This window comes from Myotis daubentonii, chromosome 19 (assembly GCF_963259705.1).
Source record: "Myotis daubentonii chromosome 19, mMyoDau2.1, whole genome shotgun sequence".
Taxonomy (NCBI): domain Eukaryota; kingdom Metazoa; phylum Chordata; class Mammalia; order Chiroptera; family Vespertilionidae; genus Myotis; species Myotis daubentonii.
Genome location: NC_081858.1, coordinates 26,186,197 through 26,205,015, shown reverse-complemented (window position 1 = coordinate 26,205,015; position 18,819 = coordinate 26,186,197). Strand labels below are relative to the sequence as shown.

Below are 18,819 nucleotides of genomic sequence, written 5' to 3'. Positions count from 1 at the left end.
TCCAGGGTGCAGTGTGGGCGGCCCTGTCTACCTCCTGCAGCTGTTTGCTTATGTCCTGGTTGTCGCCATGGCCCCCTGGCCCCCTGAGAGCTTGGCAAAGAGGAGCTAAACACAATCTGGGGACTTACTTGAGAAGATGTGTCCCATGGGTGGGGGTGGGGGTGGGGTTCTCCTCTGCCAGGGGCTTTGCCTCGGGGGAGGGAGGGAGATTAATTCCGAGGCCTCGAGACACCCTGCGGCCTGGGGGCCCCACCACCATGATTTAGACCAAACATGTCAAACTCGTGGCCTGTGGGCCTCATGCCTCATGTCTTTGGCCCGTGTTAGCCTTTGAGTTTGACATGCTTGCTTTAGACCCTTTATTGAGCACTAGGTATCAGGCACAAGGGTGAGCCCTCCCAGGGAAGGCAGGGCGTGGCTATGGGTCCAGAGTCAGAGAATCGAAGAAGTGGAAGGTCCGAGAGAGGGAGACAGCTTTCTGAGCTCCCCCCGCCGCCCCCCACCCCCCGCCCGCCCCCCAGCTTGGCTCAGTGGTTGAGCATCAACCTATGAACCAGGAAAAGCACTTTGTAGGGGTGTCTCTGAAAGGCCACAGCTGCTGAGAGGACCCCCAAACCCTCCCCCTGGCTCTCCCTGCCCAGCCTCTGAGGTGCCCAGAAGTAGCTGGGGCACCTCCCATGAGAGGGATTAGGGCGAGAAAGGAGACGGGTGAGAAACGGGCAGGATTAGGCCGGGAGAGGGCAGCGGGAACCCAATCTCTGCCTCCGCCATCGGCAGGAAGTGGGTGTGGGGGGCCGCCGAGGCCGTGCAGAAAGAGGCTGGAATGTGAAGTGGGGAGGGACAGGGTGTGGAGGGTTAGCTAACTGCCCCTGAGTGTGTTGGCTGGCACCCCACACAGATGCAGATGCCACCGCAGGCCCCTCCTCCTCTCGACCACCTCTATCAGGGCCCAGAGCAAGGGAGGTGTCCAGCACTACCCACATCCGCCAGCCTAAAGGGCCCGAGAGAGCCCGGGGGGGGGGGGGGCAGGATGCCCGAGGGCTAGGGGACCTGGGCGAGCCCAGCTACTGGGGCCGAGGCCAGCCCAGGGGTGGTTTCAGCCCATGTGGCAGCCTCAAGGCCTGGAAGATGTGGCCTCAGGGGCGTGCTGTGGTCTCAGGCTGATGCATTATTTTTTTTTAATATATATTTTTATTGATCTCAGAGAGGAAGGGAGAGGGAGAGATAGAAACATCAATGATAAGAGAGAATCACTGATGGGTCCCCCACTGGGGATGGAGCCCAAAACCCGGGCATGTGCCCTGACCCGGAAGCGAACCTGGGATCCTTCAGTCCACAGGCCGATGCTCTATCCGCTGAGCCACACCAGCCAGGGCTCAAGCTGATGCATTCCCGACGGGCAGTCATTAACAATGTGGCCTCTGCTTCTGACGGTTGAAGGAGAGTGATCCCTTAGATGGGTACAGCCCCGGACAGTCTACATGGCTCGTTAGATCTTCCCTCCAACCACGTAAGGAGGGCAGGGCAAGCGTTGACCCCCCCCCCCCCGCCCAACCCCCTATTCTATAAAAGAGGCAGTGACCCTAAGATGTCATCGTAAAAGGGAGGCCTCTAGCCCGGCCGGTGGGGCTCAGCAGATTGAGCATGGCCTGTAGGGCCCAGCCTCGGTTCCCACACTCCGGGAGGCCAGCCTTGTTCCCTCCCAGCCTCCGTGCCTGCCTGCCCCTCAGACCTGGCCCAGAGCCAAACACGGGACCTCACTTAATCCCAGTTATGTAAGGTGCCACTCGACAGTTGTCCGGGGAGGAGGTGCCTGGAGCCACACCCAGCAAAGGGGCAAAAGGCCGGCTGGCTCAGGGCTCCAGACCAGGCTTGGCCGCTGCCTACAGTGGTCCCTTCTCCTCCAGCTCGCCCAGCACCATGAGCGGCCGAGTCGGAGACCTGAGCCCCAAGCAGGCAGAGACCCTGGCCAAGGTGAGAGTCCCTCGCCCTGCAGCCCCAGGGAGGAGGGCTGGGGGGCAGAGGAGGGGCGGTGGCTGCCGCCCTGCCTTACTCTGTTGGCTCAGCATGTCCTTGACATTGTCTCTCTGCCGTCACCTCTCCCAGGGTCAGGTCTCACAGTGACATCAGCCCTTTCCGGGGAAGGGGTTGAGGGACCAGCACTACGTCCGGTCAGTAGTGGGGGGGACCAGCTCAAGCCTGACCTCTTCTCGTTCAGGAGCCAGACCCAGAGCTTTCTCTGAAAGCCGCCCCCTTCCCCACCCTCCCAGGCCCCTCAGGTGGGAGCTGAAGGGTGCTGGCGGTGCCCTCCTACGGTTCCCACCCCTCCCAGGACCCTGAGAGGTGACCGGTGTGTGAGAGCCAGGAAGACAGAGCAGGGGGACGGAGGGTACATGATCCTTAACCATGGTTTGGTAGAAGACAGGACTTTTTAGAAAGGCAGGAGAGCTCCAGCCGGTTTGGCTCCGTGGACAGAGCATTGGCCTTTGGACTGAAGGGTCCCAGGTTCGATTCCGGTCAAGGGCACATACCTCAGTTGCAGGCTCAATCCTCGCGTGGGAGGCAAACAATCAACGTATCTCTCTCACATCGATGTTTCTCTCTCTCTCTGCCTCTCCCTTCCACTCTCTCTAAAAAAAAAAATAATCAATGGAAATATATCCTCTGGTGAGGATTCACAAACAAACAGCAACCAAAAGGCAGGTGCCTGGGTGGGCTGTCACACAGAAGGAATGGAGAGTACAGGAGTCTGTCCTTATCCACCACATCGCTTTCCACGTTTTCAGTTACCCACTGTCAACTCCTGGTGGTCAGTGTGCTCCCACAGCCAACCTCCCATGGTCCCCCCCCCCCCCCCCCCGTGAGACGGCCCTGATCAGCCCCCATCACCGGCCAGGCCTAGTGATCCCACCTGTGCACGAATTCGTGCACCGGGCCTCTAGTATTGTTATAATTGTTCTGTTTCCGTATTGGTTATTGTTGGTAGTCTCTTACTGTGCCTAATTTATAAATTACACTTTATCATAAGTATGTATGAATAGGAAAAAACATAGCATATATAGCGCTTAGTACTCCCTGTGGCTTCGGTATCCACTGAGGGTCTTAGAACGTATTCCCCGTGGATAAGGGGCGACTACTGTATATCCATACTCCAGTCCACTTACCCACCCATTTATCCTTTCTTCCACCCACCGTCCCACCCCACCACCCATTTGTCCATCCCTCCTTCCATCCATTCACCCACCAAACTCTCCTTCCTTCTACTCACCCACCCACCTCTCCTTTTCTCCACCCACTCATTCACTGATTTCTCCTTCCTTTTTTCCCATCACCCACCCACTCTCCATCCATCCATCCATCCATCCATCCATCCATCCATCCTTCTTTCTACCCATTTACCCACCCATAAAGCCTTCCTTCCGTTCACCTACCCATCCATCCAACCACCCATCCAGTGATCTATGTCCCTTTCATTCCTCTGCCCGCCCACCCTTCCATCATCGTGGGCCGGAAGCACGCGGAAGAGACGGGTTGAGGAAAACAATTGCTGAGTCTGGGGGGGCCCAGGCTCAGCATGAAAACCACCTTCACCCGCTTCTCCCTTCCCAGTTCCGAGAGAACGTCCAGGACGTGTTGCCTGCCCTGCCCAACCCTGATGACCATTTCCTTCTGCGCTGGCTCCGAGGTGAGGGCAGAGGCGGGAAAGCGCGAGGTAAGGGGGCGGCAAGAGGGTGCTGGTCCCAGAGGCTCCAGGACGGTGCACGGCCCTCAGGCTCCAAGCACACCCCCTGCTCCACCCGTCCAGGTTCAGGAGAGGGCAGGGGGCAGGAAAGAAGGCCCACCCAGGGCCCTCCGCAGCTCCCCCTGGCCAGGACCAGGACAAGGCCCCTCCCCACTCACTCCTTCCTCCATCTCCCCACAGCTCGGAACTTCAACCTGGAGAAAGCAGAGGCCATGCTCCGCAAGGTGGGACCCACGGCCTCCGCTGGACATTTGGGGAGGGGCTTCGTGGGAGGCCACGCACGCTTCCGTCCCCTGCTGCCCCTCCCGGGGTGCTGGGGGCCTGACCACTGCTCTCCCTTTCAGCACATGGAGTTCCGGAAGGCCATGGACATTGACCACATCCTCGACTGGCAGCCTCCAGAGGTGAGCCCGCACCTCCCCTCACACCCAGGTCTTTCCCAAACATACCGGGAAGCCGCCTTGGGGCTCACTGGGGACGTGAGTGAAGGGCGGGGAGCCCGAGGAGCCTGTGGAACCTCCTGGGCCTGCAGGTACCTCTCCTGGGGGCTTATGAGGTCCAGGCCTGGGGGTCAAGACTTTACCTGCGTGAGTTCATTGGATCATCACAACCCTATGGGGGTGGGTCCTATTGTCCCATTTTACAGACGAGCACACTGAGGCCCAGCCAAGATTAAGCAGCTTACCCAAAGGCCCACCACCCTGAGGTGGGGCTGGGATTTGAGCTCAGGCCTGTGAGTCCCTGGACCACCACAGTGAGCCTGTGCCCCTGCGCCCTCACCCCTGGGGCCTCGCTCAGAGCCTCTTGTTGGGGTGGGAAGGACAGTGAGCTGCCCAAGGCATCGGGAGGACAGCCCCGCCGCTGACATCCTAGTAAAGCAATGGCCATAGCTTCCTGGATGGAGTAAGAGCTCTAGACCAGCCGCTGCGCTTTGCCGGCATGATCTTGGGGACTGTCCCCAACAATCCCACGAGGGAGGAACTATCCAAACCATTTGGCAGCAGAGGAGGTGGAATGGTGCTCAGAGGGGGGCGCTGGGGGGAACCCATTGCTCAGGGATGCACAGCAGGGCAGCAGCGGTGTCTGTATTTGAAGCAGGTCGGTTGACCTTCAGGATCCATGTTTCCCATGACGCGTCCCTCCATGAAAAGGGACGTGGGAGATGTCAGGGGCAGAACTAAGGAGCCCAGAGGCCTCGGGCCAGGCCCTGGCTTTGCTGTGCACCTGCTGAGCGAGGCCCTCCCCTGCAGGCCCTCGGTTTTCTCACCTGGGCAAAAGTGTGTATAGGCTTGGGGCACGCAGGGCCACCTAGCCTGGGGGTCCCCGGGGAGGTGTATCATGCTAAGTTTCGTGTCTCTCTCCGTGTGACCCCAGGCGGTCCAGAAATACATGCCCGGGGGCCTGTGTGGCTATGACCGTGACGGCTGCCCCGTGTGGTACGACATCGCTGGGCCTCTGGACCCCAAAGGCCTGCTCTTCTCGGTCACCAAACAGGACCTGCTCAAGGCCAAGATGAGGGACCGTGAGCGCATCCTGCAACAGTGTGAACTGCAGACGAAGCGGGTGAGGCCTGGGCTGAGCGGGGCGGGCAGCTGGGGTGGGTGAGGCTGCCAGGGCACATGGTCCCAGGAGTAGCACCTACCTGTTCTACTATTATGGTCAGAGGGCTCTGGGGCCAAACCCCAGCTCTGCTACCTCCCAGCTGTGCAGCCTCGAATAGTCACTTCACCTCTTGGGTCGGTTTCCTCACCTAGAAAACGGTTCGTCATAGATAGCGGTTGCAAAGATTCGGTGAGATAATGCAAGTATCCGGCCTCGCACACAGGGCCTAACGTCTTTCTCAACCATGCCGGTTACTGTTACTCCTGCTGACTCGTGGCCCCTGCTGTTCCGTGTATCGGGATCAGACTGCCCCCAGCACACACACCTGCCTGCCACGCTTCCCCTGGCTCTCTCCTATCTAAGCTTCAGGTCTCAACCTTAGATGTCGCCTTCTCTGAGGCCCTCGTCTGGGCTAACGCGTGTTCCCACAGCTCCCACGCTGTCCCACCCCAGCACGCATCTCAGGACCATGATGACCTGGTGGCTTGTCCATCTCCCCAACGAGACTGTGAACTCTTTGAAGACAAAAGTGTGGGTTATTGAGCATTTTGTGTTATGCTCTCAGCATCTGGCACACAATAGGTGCTCAGTAAACGTCATCCGGACAAATGGAGGAATGAATGAATGAATGGCAGTATGAATGGATGGGTGGATGGATGGATGGATGGATGGATGATGGATGGGTGGATGGATGGATAGATCAGTTAATGGATGGATGGATGGATGAGTGGGTGGATGGATGGATGGATGGATAGATAAAGGTATGCACTGTCTTGTCCATTCATTCATCTGAGGACAGAGTAGGGGGCTGGGAGAAACCCTGAGGTGTCATATGCTAGCGTCACCGTGCCCCAAGTCCTGAGCCTGCACCCTGAGCCTGGGAACCGGTCCTTGCTCTCATCCTTGCAGCTGGGGAAGAGGATTGATACCATTGTGATGATATTTGACTGCGAGGGCCTGGGGCTGAAGCACTTCTGGAAACCTCTGGTGGATGTGTACCAGGAGGTGAGGAGAAAGCCCCATGGCACCCCCCCCCCCCCGCATGGTTTAATGACCAGCTCGGCTTGCTGTGACCTGGTGTTTACTCACAGCCAAGATCTGGTAAAAGGTGGCAGCCTCCCGGGGCCCCAGCATGCGACTCAGGACCCAGAGACATGCCCCCTAGAAGGCCCCACAGGACAGGCCTCGGGGACAACACTGTATTGAGACCAGAGGGGCCAGTTTCCTCCACGGCCTTCCTAGCCCTGTCACCCCCAGCTCTGCACTGAGCAAGTTATTGGGGATAATGATAGTCCGCATTTTGGAGGGACACACGGATACCCCGGCGAGTTAATGTGTAAAGTGTATACAGTGCGCTTGCAAATACTGAACATTTACTAGTAATAAATAGTAGTCATTATTATGATGATACTATCACTACTGTAATCTTACTTCAAATGATTATTATGATATGGTTGCCATAGTCTGAGGTGAGAAGTTCCCCTCCAGGGGCCAGGTGAGGGGATGGAAAGGAGGGGAACGCTCCCAGCTCTCTGGATTGCAAAGGCGATGGGGGTGGGGAAGATGAGGTGCGGGCTCTGAGGGGGTCTTTCTTGGTCCCACAGTTCTTTGCCCTCCTTGAAGAGAATTATCCGGAGACGCTGAAGTCCCTGTTCATTTTGAAAGGTGTGTGGCAAGTGACTTTTCTTTTTCCTCACCTGTACCCTGGGGATGAGAATGGCGCCTTCTTCCCTGGGTTTCAGGGAGACAGGTGGGTTGCTTGGCTGCGTGCAAATCACTTAGAGTGCCTAGCACAGAGCAAGTGCTCCCTACATGGAAGCTTCTGTGGTTGGCCTCACTGCACAAGGAGGCAGCTCCAGCCCCAGCTCTTTCAGGACCCCGTCCCCACAGCTCTCCTGCCTCATTGATCTCTCCCTTCCTAAACTGCCTCTGGCCTTTCTTGTTTGCTGCCTTCTGGGGCCACCAGTTGTCCTGTGTGTATTCATCCTGATTTCCTTGCTGGGTTTTCCACTCCTTGAAGTCTGGGGCCAGGTGGGTGATCCCTGGGTATTGGGGTGGTTGTCATTTGAGTGGGTGAAGGGAAGGATGGATGGATGTTTGATGGTTGGCTAGTTGATTGGTTGTTGATTGGTTAGTTGGTTGGTTGGTTCATTGGTTGTCTAGCTGGCTAGCCAGTTAACTGGTTGTTTAATTGGCTTGTTGGTTTACTGATTAGCTGGTGTGTTAATTGGTTGTTCGACGATTAGATAGGTTGGCTGATTGGTTGGTGGGCTGGTTAGACAGTGAATTTATTGGAACTTTGTTGGCTGGTTGGTTGATCGGTTGGTTAATAGACTGGATGACTGATTGAATGGTTGGTTAGTTGTTGCTTGTTGGTTGGTTGACCAGTTGGCTGGATGGTTTGTCAGGTGCAGGGCATTGAAGTTTGCCGAGGTAATTCACGATTCCGCAGTATTGTTGGCTATGACGGTTATGGAGAGGGTGGGTCGATGGAACTCTTTTCTCCCCATTATCTTTGCTTGTATCTCTCCAGCCACCAAACTGTTCCCTGTGGGCTACAACCTCATGAAGCCCTTCCTAAGTGAAGACACTCGCAGGAAAATTATAGTGTTGGGAAGTAAGTAGTTCTAGTTGCATCCCCTGAGCTTTGTGCATGAGCTTTGGGTCCATCACTACACCCAGAGACCCATACATCACCTCGAGGCAGAGACTCCTCCTTCTCAAGGCTGAGGCGGGCCTTACACTGTGGCGTCTACCCAGTGACCTCTGCCTCATTCCCTGTTATTGGTGACTAAGGCTTTCACGCCTTCCTCCTTATTGGTTTCAGTTGCTTGCTAGTCAACCTCTGGGCTATGGGCCTCAGTGTCCTTTGAACTCTCATCATCTCAGTACTTCTAAAGGCAATTTTGGCTTAGGAAGATGAGGAAAAAGAGCAGGAAAAGGAGACGTAATTCAGAGAAGGGAGGCTCAACCAGAAGGGACTGGATAAGTAAATAATGCATGCGTGAAAAATGCCTTATTGGGCAGCCATGAAAAATGATTTGCTGTCATGGGAAAGGTTGTTAAGCTTTTTAAAAAGTTGATTATAAAGAGGCGTGAATAGTTAAAAACAAGGTACATTTCTAGAAGATACATTTCTGTGAGAGAATTAAAGAACTCTTATTCAACGACTGGACACTCTCAAAAATGTGCAAACCCATCAGCCAAGGGGAAACATGTTTCCATAGCAACGCGATGCTGGAAGACTCTTCCTGCAGCCTGAGGCCTGGGAGGCTGGGGAGTGGCCCTGGCAGCTGAGCTTCTGTATGGTTTCTCCCTAAGCTCAGGTCCTCCTGGTGGGAGTGGGGGTGGGGGAGGGGGGCAGGTTCCCTTCATGCCCAATAACTGTCCTTCAATGCCTCTGACCCCAGACAACTGGAAAGAAGGTTTGCTGAAATCCATCAGTCCTGAGGAACTGCCTGTCCAGTATGGGGGGACCATGACTGACCCAGATGGGAACCCCAAATGTTTAACTAAGGTACAGAGACCCCCTAAGACAGGGAGGGGAGGGGAGTAGAGCTGAGTTGCTTTCTCACCCACTCATTCATTCCACAAATGTTTATGGAGAGACCCCTGTGAGCAAGTGTGGAACCACACAGGCCCAGCCCTGCCTTTCAGCAGCTGTGCAGGCGAACAAGGAATGAGGACATTTTGGCCCAGAGGGATGAGCTAGAGAAGGAAGTTCCCGGCCTGGAGGGTCAGGGTTGGGGCGCGGGGGTGGGGGTGGGGTGGGAGAGGACAGGATGAGCAGAAAACTTCCAGGAAATGGTGAAAGCATCTCAGGCAGATGTACCAGCATGAACAATGCAAGGGCTGGAAGCTGGGAGCCAGCCCATCCCATCCTATGTCCGCAGATCAACTACGGTGGGGAGGTCCCCAAGTCCATGTACGTGAGGGACCAGGTAAAGACTCAATACGAGCACTCCGTGCAGATCAGCCGCGGCTCCTCGCACCAGGTGGAGTATGAGATCCTGTTCCCGGGCTGTGTCCTCAGGTAGGGACAGGCCACTGACCCACCCCTGGCTGGGGACTAGCTCCTGGGGGACCCCTCAGACTGAGCGGTAGGTAACTTGTCCCTCGTCCCCCACCCATGCCCAGGTGGCAGTTCTATTCGGATGGGGCGGACATCGGCTTCGGGATTTTCCTGAAGACCAAGATGGGGGAGCGGCAGAAGGCGGGGGAGATGACCGAGGTGCTGCCCACCCAGCGCTACAACGCCCACATGGTGCCGGAGGACGGGAGCCTCACCTGCTCGGAAGCTGGCGTCTGTAAGTGCGCCCCAGCCGGGACCCAGATCCTGGAAGCTGCCGTCACCTGTCCCAGGGTGTAGAGAAGGAAACGGAAGGGCGCTGGCCCCCTGCCCCAGGCACACAGCTGAGGTTAGCACCATTCATTCACAAAACTGCTCATTTGGCTCATCCTCACCCCAGGATATTTTTCCATTGATCTTTTAGAGAGAAACAGGGATGTGAGAGAAACACATGCATTGGTTGATTGGTTGATTGGTTGCCTCCTGCCCGGCTCCTACCAGGGCCCGGGCCTGGGAGGAGCCTGCAACCAAGGTACGCGCCCTTCCTTGACCGGAATCGAACCAGGACCCTTCGGTCCGCAGGCCGACGCTCTATCCACTGAGCCAAACTGGCCAGGGTTTAAAGCTGCCCATTTGGTCCACACCTGTTTGCACCAAGAGCCAGGGACCCACGGACCCTACAGGGGTTGAGAAACCTTGGTTCCCGGGACACAGGCAAGGGATGATGGGACAGGTGCAACTCTCCCCAGGAGGAAGCTGGGCTCAGAGAAGTCAGTCAGCTTGTCCAGAGCCACACAGCCACGTGCGGGGCCAGGATGCCACCTCAGCCTCGTGCTCGCCGTGTACCCTTGGGCGAAAGTCTTTCCTGTCTGGACCCTTGGTTTGCACTCACCTGTGAAGCAGAGATTACAAGCCCTGCTTCTTGGGGTGCCCGTGGGGGAGGCAGAGGGCATGTGCAGGCTTGGCCCAGAACCCCAGGGGCCAGGAGGCCTCTGATGGCCCCCCGCCAACCCCCATTATGCAAGCGTCCAGGTGTGAAGACAATGGGATGCCATGGCCATTGTTCTGGTTGCCAGTTAGTGCAACTAAAGCCAGGCTGGACACAGGCCAGCAGGAGGTCAGTGTCTGTTTACAGGCCCTGCTCAGGGGTGGCCGTTCCCATGGGGAAGGAAACAGTCGTGGTGGGAACTTGACTCGGCTCGGCAAACACAGGAAGGGGAAACACAGCCAGTCCTCCCCCGTGGCTGGGGCAGGGACACAGGAGTGTAAAGCCAGGGCCAACCACCTGTCTGTCCCTCTGTCCCCCCAGACGTCCTGCGCTTCGACAACACCTATAGCTTTGTCCACACCAAGAAGATCAGCTTCACGGTGGAGGTACTGCTCCCAGACAAGGGCATGCAGAAATACGACGAGGAGCTCACCCCCATCTAGGCGCTGCGTCACTGCGCAGAGATCTCCCACCCCCTGCTTTGCCTATAGATCTCCTATCCTCCCGCCAGAAACTGATCATTAGTTCTCCTGAGCCTGACAGTAATGAGTAGAGAAGGAGCCGCTTTGGGGGAAGATTCAGTTGCTGTGGTCACATCAGGAAAGGTATGAGAGACACAGACTTGGAGGAGGCCGATGTGGCAGGAGAGAAAGAAGCAAGGGTCACAGCAAGATGTAGAGGTCACTGAAACCCAAGAAGTAGAAAAGTCAATCTCCTACCCTTTGCCCCCACATCTCCTAAGTTGCTTGAATTTCTTTCCTAAGAACTATGAGCCTGGCCAGCGTGGCTCAGTGGTTGAGCGTCGACCTATGAACCAGGAGGTCACGGTTCAATTCCGGGTCAGGGCACAGGGCTAGGTTGTAGACTCGATCCCCAGTGGGAGACAAACAGGAGGCAGCCAATCCATGATTCTCTCTCATCATTGATATTTTTATCTTTCCCTCTCCCTTCCTCTCTGAAATCAATAAAAATATATTTAAAAAAAAAGAACTATGAGCAATTTGGGTTGGAGATGTATCTAAATGTTTGTTTGTTTTTACTTCTACTCCCTGTAGAGCAGATGTATGTAAGGAGTACAGCTTCACAGTGTGTCCTTGTGAAGCTGAATGGAGAGAGGGAGCAGGTGATCATGGACGGGCAGGAGGGGAAGGCGCCTGCCTACCCGGGCAGATTTCAGCACCTCGGACAGGAACAGAGCCCTGGAGGGGGCTGGACTGACTGTCCTGGAGACTCAGGCAATCAGCCCCCAGATTCCTGGCAGTGGCTGCCCCCTCGGGGTCAGTAGGCGATGCTCCCATGAAGACTCTATCTGATTCAGGGTGCAGAGCTCCCCCCGTCCATCACTCCCACCCTCATTTCTTTCCCTTGGAACTTACAGTTTGTGTTTTAAACAAAGGGACTCTCCTGGGAACAAAGGAAGTCATATCCGACCCAGGCAGCTGTCTGGCGATAATGATGATGATGATGATGATGATGATGATAATAATAATATCAGAGCTATCATTCAGCGAGTGCTCTCTGTGTACCACACAGACTGCCAAGTGCTTTATGAGTTTAGCTTGTTTCACTCTCGTGCCTCCCCCGGGGCTGTTCATCGCGGCCACCTGATGGACAAGGGAACGAAGGCTCAGAGAGGTGAAGTCACTCACCCAACATCACACAGCTGTTCTGTAGCGGTTCCAAAACCCTACAGGTGGGTTTTTTTTGTTTGCTTTTTCTTTACTCCAAAGACATTGCTCTTAATTGCCCCCTAATACCACTTCTCTAAGATCCTTCTTGTACAAAGAAGGAGAGGAGGAGTGGCTTGTTTGATCTAGACCCTCTAGTAGAAGTGGCCTGGAGGTCACCATCTCCAATCCACGTCTGTGGGTAGAGGAGGTGTTATGCCCACCGGGCAGCTGGAGCAATGGAGACACACAATGCTTAAGCCACTCGTCCAAGGAAACTCGCAGAAGGCCAGGCAGGGCTTGTGCCCCGAAGCCCAGCATCCTGCCCCTCCTGGCACGGCCTCTGGGAAGCACAGCCCCCTGACGCCCACCTGAACGCTGTGCTGCGAGTCAGGGACACAGACATGCTGGCTTGAGCCCCAGCTCCTGACACAGCTACCGCCAGGGGGAGCAAGTTACCCAGACGTGGGCAGATGGGAACCAAAGGGCATGGCTGGTGCCACCAGAGGCTCCTTGGGAAGAGCTGAGGGCGAGGCCTGCTAGGCAGGTGCCCTGACCGGGAATCGAGCCGTGACCTCCTGGTTCATAGGCCGATGCTCAACCACTGAGCCAGGCCGGCCGGGCAGGACTTCATGTCCATCTGTAGGATGGTAATGGCGGCATTATCAGAGGCTCGTATGGAGGCTGCCCAACACAATGCCTAGCAGAGTGCCTGACACCACGTCAGAGCTCCACTCACATGCTCTGTGGGTGCCATTTCATAACTCTTGTGATGACGGAGGGTGCTGCCTAACAAGATAGTTCTGTCTGGGGAAGGACGCCGACAAGACTTCATGGAGCAGATACCACGAGAGCTGACCTTGAAGGCTGGGAACAGAGGGAAATGGGTGCGGAGAGGGCGTTCCTGGCGGATGGCATGGCCTGAGCAAAGGCACGGAGGCCAGTCGTGCAGGGCACATCCAGGGACCGGCGAGGGGTCAGTGGAGGCAAGAACGTAGGTGCAGGGAGGTGTCGTGGTGAGAGGTGAGCCTGCCAAGGCCTGGAGGCTCTGCATGCCAGGCTGCCCTGTTCAGCCTGGCTCCCGGGGGCTGCCGGGGGTCATGGCAGGGATCAGGACAGAGGAGGTGCTTGGGGAGATTCCGCCACCAGCATGGTCCGACCAGGAGAACGTCCCTTCATGCGCGGGGCATGTCAGAGGATCCCCCAAGATTTTAGTTTGTACAAACAAGACCATGATGATCACCCTCAGGTGCACATCTAATGACCAATCTGATTGTTTCCCCTGAATACATTATCAGGAGTGGAATCCCTGAACCAGAGCATAGGCATGCTTTATATGCCGACGGGTTATCATCCGTCCATGCCTCTCGCCACATTAAGAACAGCCAAGTTGCCCGGCCAGCGTGGCCCAGTGGTTGAGCATCGACCTATGAACCAGGTCACAGTTTGATTCCCGGTCAGGGCACATGCCTGGGTTGCGGGCTTGATCCCCAGCGTGGGGCGTGCAGAAGGCAGCCCATCCATGATTCTCTCTCATCACTGATGTTTCTCTCTCTCTCTCTCTCTTCCAGTCCCTTCCTCTCTGAAATCAATAAAAATAAATTAAAAGAAAGAAAGCAAAAAAGGACAGCCAATGTTTGTGGAGCTCGCCCTGTGAGCCCCGCCCTGGCTGAATGCCTTCGCGAGCCATTTCTCCCGTAATCCTCACGGCCGCTGCGGGAGATCATCACGTAGAGTTGTACGTGAGGAGGCCACAGCTCAGCCTGTGAGTCGGATCTGCCCCCGACGATGTAGAGAGCTGTGGGCTGGAAGGCAATAGTCAGTGCTGGGCTGGGGGAAAGGTGAGGTGAGGCAGTGGGAAGGTCAAAGGCTATGGGATGGTCGGTGTGAGTTTGGGCCGGTGACTCAGACTCCAGGAAACAGGGACCCAACCAGGATGGATGTGTTTGCCAGGAGTGAGTGAGCCGCACACATCACAGGAAGCACTTAGCACAGGCCCTGGCACATGCTAGGAGCAGTTCACTAGTAGATGCAGCTCTCAGTAACCCTGGGAGCACTTTGAACCAGCTGACATGGGCACCTCGGGAGATGCTGCCTCCTGGTGGTGATGCTGAGCATTGCGTGAAAGTGGACAGGGAGGGACCTGACTCCCAGCATGCTCTAGGGCGGAGGTTCTCAACCAGTGGGTCGCGACCCCTTTGGGCATGGGTTCTAACATGTGGGTCGCGACCCCTTGGGCATGGGTTCTCAATCTGTGAACCCACAGGTTGAGAACCGCTGGCCTACAGAGAAGCTGGGACTCGCCCAAGGCCATGCGGCCGGCCAGTGGCAGAGAGGCAGCCTGAGTTTCTGGCTTCTCGGGTCCTGGAGGGCCCCTTTGACTAACTAGATGGGAAACAGGCAGAGCTCAAAGGGGTCGCCAGCCACAGGTTGAGAACCCAATGGTTCTCGCTCATTACTGGTGTTTCTATCTCTCTTTCCCTCTCCCTTCCTCTCTGAAATCAATAAAAATATCTTTGTTTAAAAAAGAGAAAGAACCTCCAGATCCAAGGAACCAGAAAGGACAGCATAGCTGGAGTAAAAATTGGGGGTGCGGTTGTGCAGATCCTGATGCAGGAGCCCGGGCTCGGTTCTGGACGGTTTCAGAAGTAGTTGGCAAATAGAGAAGCTTGGAGGGAGGCAAGCCAGGGACCGCTGCCCTCATGCTGGCCTGGAGGGGAGAGATAGGAGATGTGGGGGAAGAGCCCTGGGGACAGAAGCGACTGGAGGGAGAGGGAGCAGCCAGGGAAGAGAGACAAGGGCCTGAGCCCCAACATCAGGTGCTGGGGCAGCAGCCACAGGTGGGCGCCCAACCTGGAGCAAGGGCTCCGGACAAGCAGGGGCTGCCTCCCAGACCCTTCCCTTCTCCCTACCCAGCCGCCGCTGGAGAGGGGAGAGCAGACCGGGGCTGGGTCTGATCTGTGACCCTACAGGCTGGGAGGCCTCCCCTCCCAGAGGCGTGGGTGCAGGAGGCTGCAGCGCCAAGTGGACGCCCAGGCATCTGCAGGGGGCGCTGGTGGGCGGGGAGGGACCAGAAAGGCCCAGCGCTGGCCACGGCGAGTGCCACCTGGACCCAGCAGTCAGCCTCTGCCTCGGAGGGCCCCCAGCCCTGCTCTCCACCACCACATCCCTGCTCATCCCCAACAGGGAAGAAGAAAACGAAACTTCTTGAGGATTTATTAGACCAGGGCTGTCTTGCCTCCTAGTGCCCCGGGAATGGGCTGGCCAGAGACTCAGGGCTCAGGGTCCCCCACCGCGGCACACCCAGTGCCTGCTGCTCCTCTGTCCAGCCACGCTGCCATGGGGTGACTCGGCTGAGCCGCTGGGAGTCCTGGGTCCCCAGCTTGCCAAGTGATCGTGGCCATATTCCTCGCCCTCTCTGGGCTCAGTCCCCTCATCCTCCATGGAAGGATGTTGCTTTCCTGTCAAAAAGACAAGGCTGGGCCCACCCAGTCCCACTGCCACTCGGTATCACGAATTCCGGGGTTCAGGGCTTGCCTCTGAGTCGCTGCGGCAGCTGCTCCTTGAGGCCTTTGCCGTTGTTTTCATCCAGTTCACACCCACTCAGGTGCCAGGGCCTTACGACCCCAAGGAGCCAAGCACTGAATCCCCAGACAGGAGGAGGAGGTTGGAAAGCAGGGAGTATGCCACCCCCTGAGCCAGGTGCCAGGCTGTGGTCAGGAGGAGCTGGGCTTCTCCACTGAGGGGTACATCTTGCGCAGGCTAGAGTCCAGGAGGAAGTCCACTGACCTGTGGAGCGAGGGAGGGTGATGAACAAGTGACCAATGGGGGAATGGGAGGCAGGCGGTCAGGGCTAGGGGGAGGGAGTTTCTGGATGCAGGGCACAGGTGCCATCCAGGTGGCGGCCATCACCCTCTTCTTTATTCCGTTAGGACAACCGAGGCACAGAGAGGGTACAAGACTCACTCATGGCCTCGGGGTCAGCTGTGTTCCATTGGAGAAAGACTCCTCCCACTCCATGTTGGTCTGGCCCCATGTCTGGTTCTAAGTGCAAGCACATGACCCAAGCCTGGCCAATCAGAGAAGGGCAACTGGCTCAGGGGTGGATACCCAGTTTACAATGGACCAATGACAGCCTTCCTTGGGATTTTTGCTGTCACTATTAAGAAGATTCCCATGGGGCTTGCTAAGCTGGTGGGATGGAAGCTGGGAGCTGCTGGGGGCCATCTCTGCGCCCATGAGGGAAAAGTGTGAGTGAAGCCAACATGGGGGGTGGGGTGGAGGAAAGGGCAGCAAGATGGGGAGACCCAGACCCCCTAATGACATCATTTGGGTGCCTAGATCCAGCCATGCCTGAAAGCAGCTTAATGACTTTTCAGTTTCACAAAACAATTCCTACGTCTGTCACTAACACCCTCCAGGTGCACCTGCTCCCGCCTGCCTCTGGTTGTTTTGTAACACTACCTTTTTTTTTTTTTTCTGGGAATTTACTAGTCCTGTGTCCTATAGCCTCCAGGCAGCCCCGGCCTCTGCCTTTACTGCCAAAATACCTGCCAGATCATATGCCCAGGGCAAAGACTGTCCTTTCTACCTCTGGAGCCCTGGGTGCCAGCCCTGCCTTTGCTGCGATTGTTCTGTGCAAAGTGGTTACACCCCCTGCCTCCCAGGGCTTCTCTCCATCTGCAGAGAGAATGACCCTGAGGCTGGGAGCCACGCCCACCTGTCGATGGGGTGGATGATGATGGGGATGACCAGCAGTCCCAGGGCAGTGGTGGTCCACTTGCGGGCAGCCAGAGGCCAGCGGGTGGCAGTGCCCAGGACGTAGAGAGAGGCCGCGCACACACGGTTGATGGTGAAGCCTGGGATGGCCACCGAGGCCAGAGCCTGCCACACGAAGGTGTCCACCACAGCCACGGTCACCCTGGTGCGGCGGGTCGCTTCAGGGCCTGGCACCTGGTGGGCACAAGAGAAACTGAATTCAGCAGCGGCAGAGTCAGGAAACCCTGTGGCATGAGGCTGAACCAGGGAGAGAGAAGTAGCGGGGGCGGGGCGGGGGGAGGGGAGAGGAAGCTGGGACAAATTTTGCTAGTATTGGGCTCTGGACTCTACCACATTTAGTGCTGGGGATAGACTTGTCCGCATGCAGGACTGGGGTATAAACAGATGTCACACGCAAGGCTGGGGGGCGGGGGGTGCACTATCCTACAAACAGGACTGGGGTAGGGACTGTCCACATCTTTATCACAGTGATGGTATCACATGCAAGGCCGGGGACTAACCCACCCTGGGAATGGCCTGGGGGGGGGGCGTCGAGGGGCAGGCTCGCACTCACCTCTCCTGCCTTCTTGCCCTTGTCAATGGCATCAGCCAGCACGTAGGAGCTGGACACCCCATAGCTCAGCCACACCACCGCCGCGGGCACCATGGAGCGGAAGGCCTCCCCCACCTCATTGGCGTAGCCTGGACAGAAGGGGACATTTAATTCCTGGGAGCAGCGATTGTTCCACCAGGGGGCGCTCCAGCCCCAGCCTGCAACACAGAAGCTGGATGACCGTAGACAAGGGATTGGACCTCTCTGAACCTGGAAAACGGCCGCCCACGATGCCTACCTCAACGCTAGGGCCACTGTGGGAGAGCTGAGTGCAGTCACCATTATCAGTCACTCGCCTGCCTTCCCAGTCTGGATTCTGGAAGCTTCTGTGCTAATGGGGGAACAGGCAGCCACAGACTGAGCTCCAGGTACTCGGGCTCCAATCAGAGCCCCGGCATGGCAGAGAAGGCAACCTGCTCACCCCATTCCCATTTCTCCCAGTAGGGTCCGAGCTTCAATCTGGGAGACTGGACCAGCAGAGACCTACCCCTCTCCCCTCCCCTACCCGCCCCCCCACCCCCAAAGGCAGGGCTGGGCCAACCAGAGCTGTGTGACCTTGGGCAAGCCCCTAACCCTCTCTGAGCCCAATCCCTGGTCTGGGCAGAATGAGAACTAAGAGGAATCCTCCCACCTTCTCCAGGACCCAGAACTGGGGTATGAACTGGCAAACCGTGACCCCTGCTCCCCAGCTACAGGGTGGGGGAGTCGCTGTGCCCCTCGTGCCCCTTGCCCCCGCTCTCACCCAGGTATCGCACCCACGTGTCCCGGAAAAGGTCGCGCTCAGCACCCTGCGGGGACGACTCGGACATGGCCCTTCCGCGGAGGACCCGGCCACTGCAGCCGGTCCAGCCACCACTGCCGCTTCAGCTTCCCCAAGCCCGCCTCCGGTCCAAGGTGGCCGGACGGACTGAAGGTCCCGGACTGAAGGACGGGCAGGTCGCGCTGTCACCAAAAGCAGGGAGCGTCTGTAAATTCCCCCGCGCACCAAAGCCCCTCTCCCAGGCTTGGAGCTTACAGATTTCCTTCACGTTTTCTAGGGCTTTCGAGGGTTGGCACGATCCTCTCCCAGGACTGGCTGTGGTTCAAATGGAAGATCCTGTCCTCCCCAGCTGCACGTCAGAGCCGTGTGACCTCCCGCTTGTGCTTCTTTGAGCCTCACTTTATGCATTTCTTACACGGGGTGCACCCCGGCGTTCACTCCCGGGACGAGGGTGAATAACAAGTCATCTTTGCCTGTGTTTACTACCGGCCAGACCGTTGGCCAAAGACTAACAGCTGAAGACTTTACCGGGAAAAGACTCTATAGACAGATTACTTCCTTAAACCCTCCCATCAACCGGTGACCCCCATTTTTCAGACGAGGAAATAGAGGCTCAGAAA

The 18,819-nt window shown here is 57.0% G+C and overlaps 2 protein-coding genes across 2 annotated transcripts; one reads left to right on the top strand and one right to left on the bottom strand.

Annotated features, from left to right (window-relative positions):
* The first annotated feature begins 1,831 nt into the window (after window positions 1–1,831).
* Window positions 1,832–11,348, top strand: LOC132221770 (SEC14-like protein 3). Its single transcript, XM_059676139.1, has 12 exons — window positions 1,832–1,974; window positions 3,610–3,685; window positions 3,923–3,966; window positions 4,087–4,146; window positions 5,117–5,305; window positions 6,254–6,349; window positions 6,949–7,009; window positions 7,878–7,961; window positions 8,755–8,861; window positions 9,238–9,377; window positions 9,482–9,651; window positions 10,723–11,348. Exons 1-12 carry the CDS (start codon window positions 1,921–1,923, stop codon window positions 10,842–10,844), a joined length of 1,203 nt encoding a protein of 400 aa, XP_059532122.1. The 5' UTR covers window positions 1,832–1,920; the 3' UTR covers window positions 10,845–11,348.
* Window positions 11,349–15,267: 3,919 nt separating this feature from the next.
* MTFP1 (mitochondrial fission process 1) lies at window positions 15,268–18,444 on the bottom strand. The gene is made up of 4 exons (XM_059676045.1): window positions 18,182–18,444; window positions 17,401–17,528; window positions 16,789–17,021; window positions 15,268–15,857 (listed from the first exon to the last, which is right to left on the bottom strand). Exons 1-4 carry the CDS (start codon window positions 18,246–18,248, stop codon window positions 15,785–15,787), a joined length of 501 nt encoding a protein of 166 aa, XP_059532028.1. The 5' UTR covers window positions 18,249–18,444; the 3' UTR covers window positions 15,268–15,784.
* Window positions 18,445–18,819: the final 375 nt, after the last annotated feature.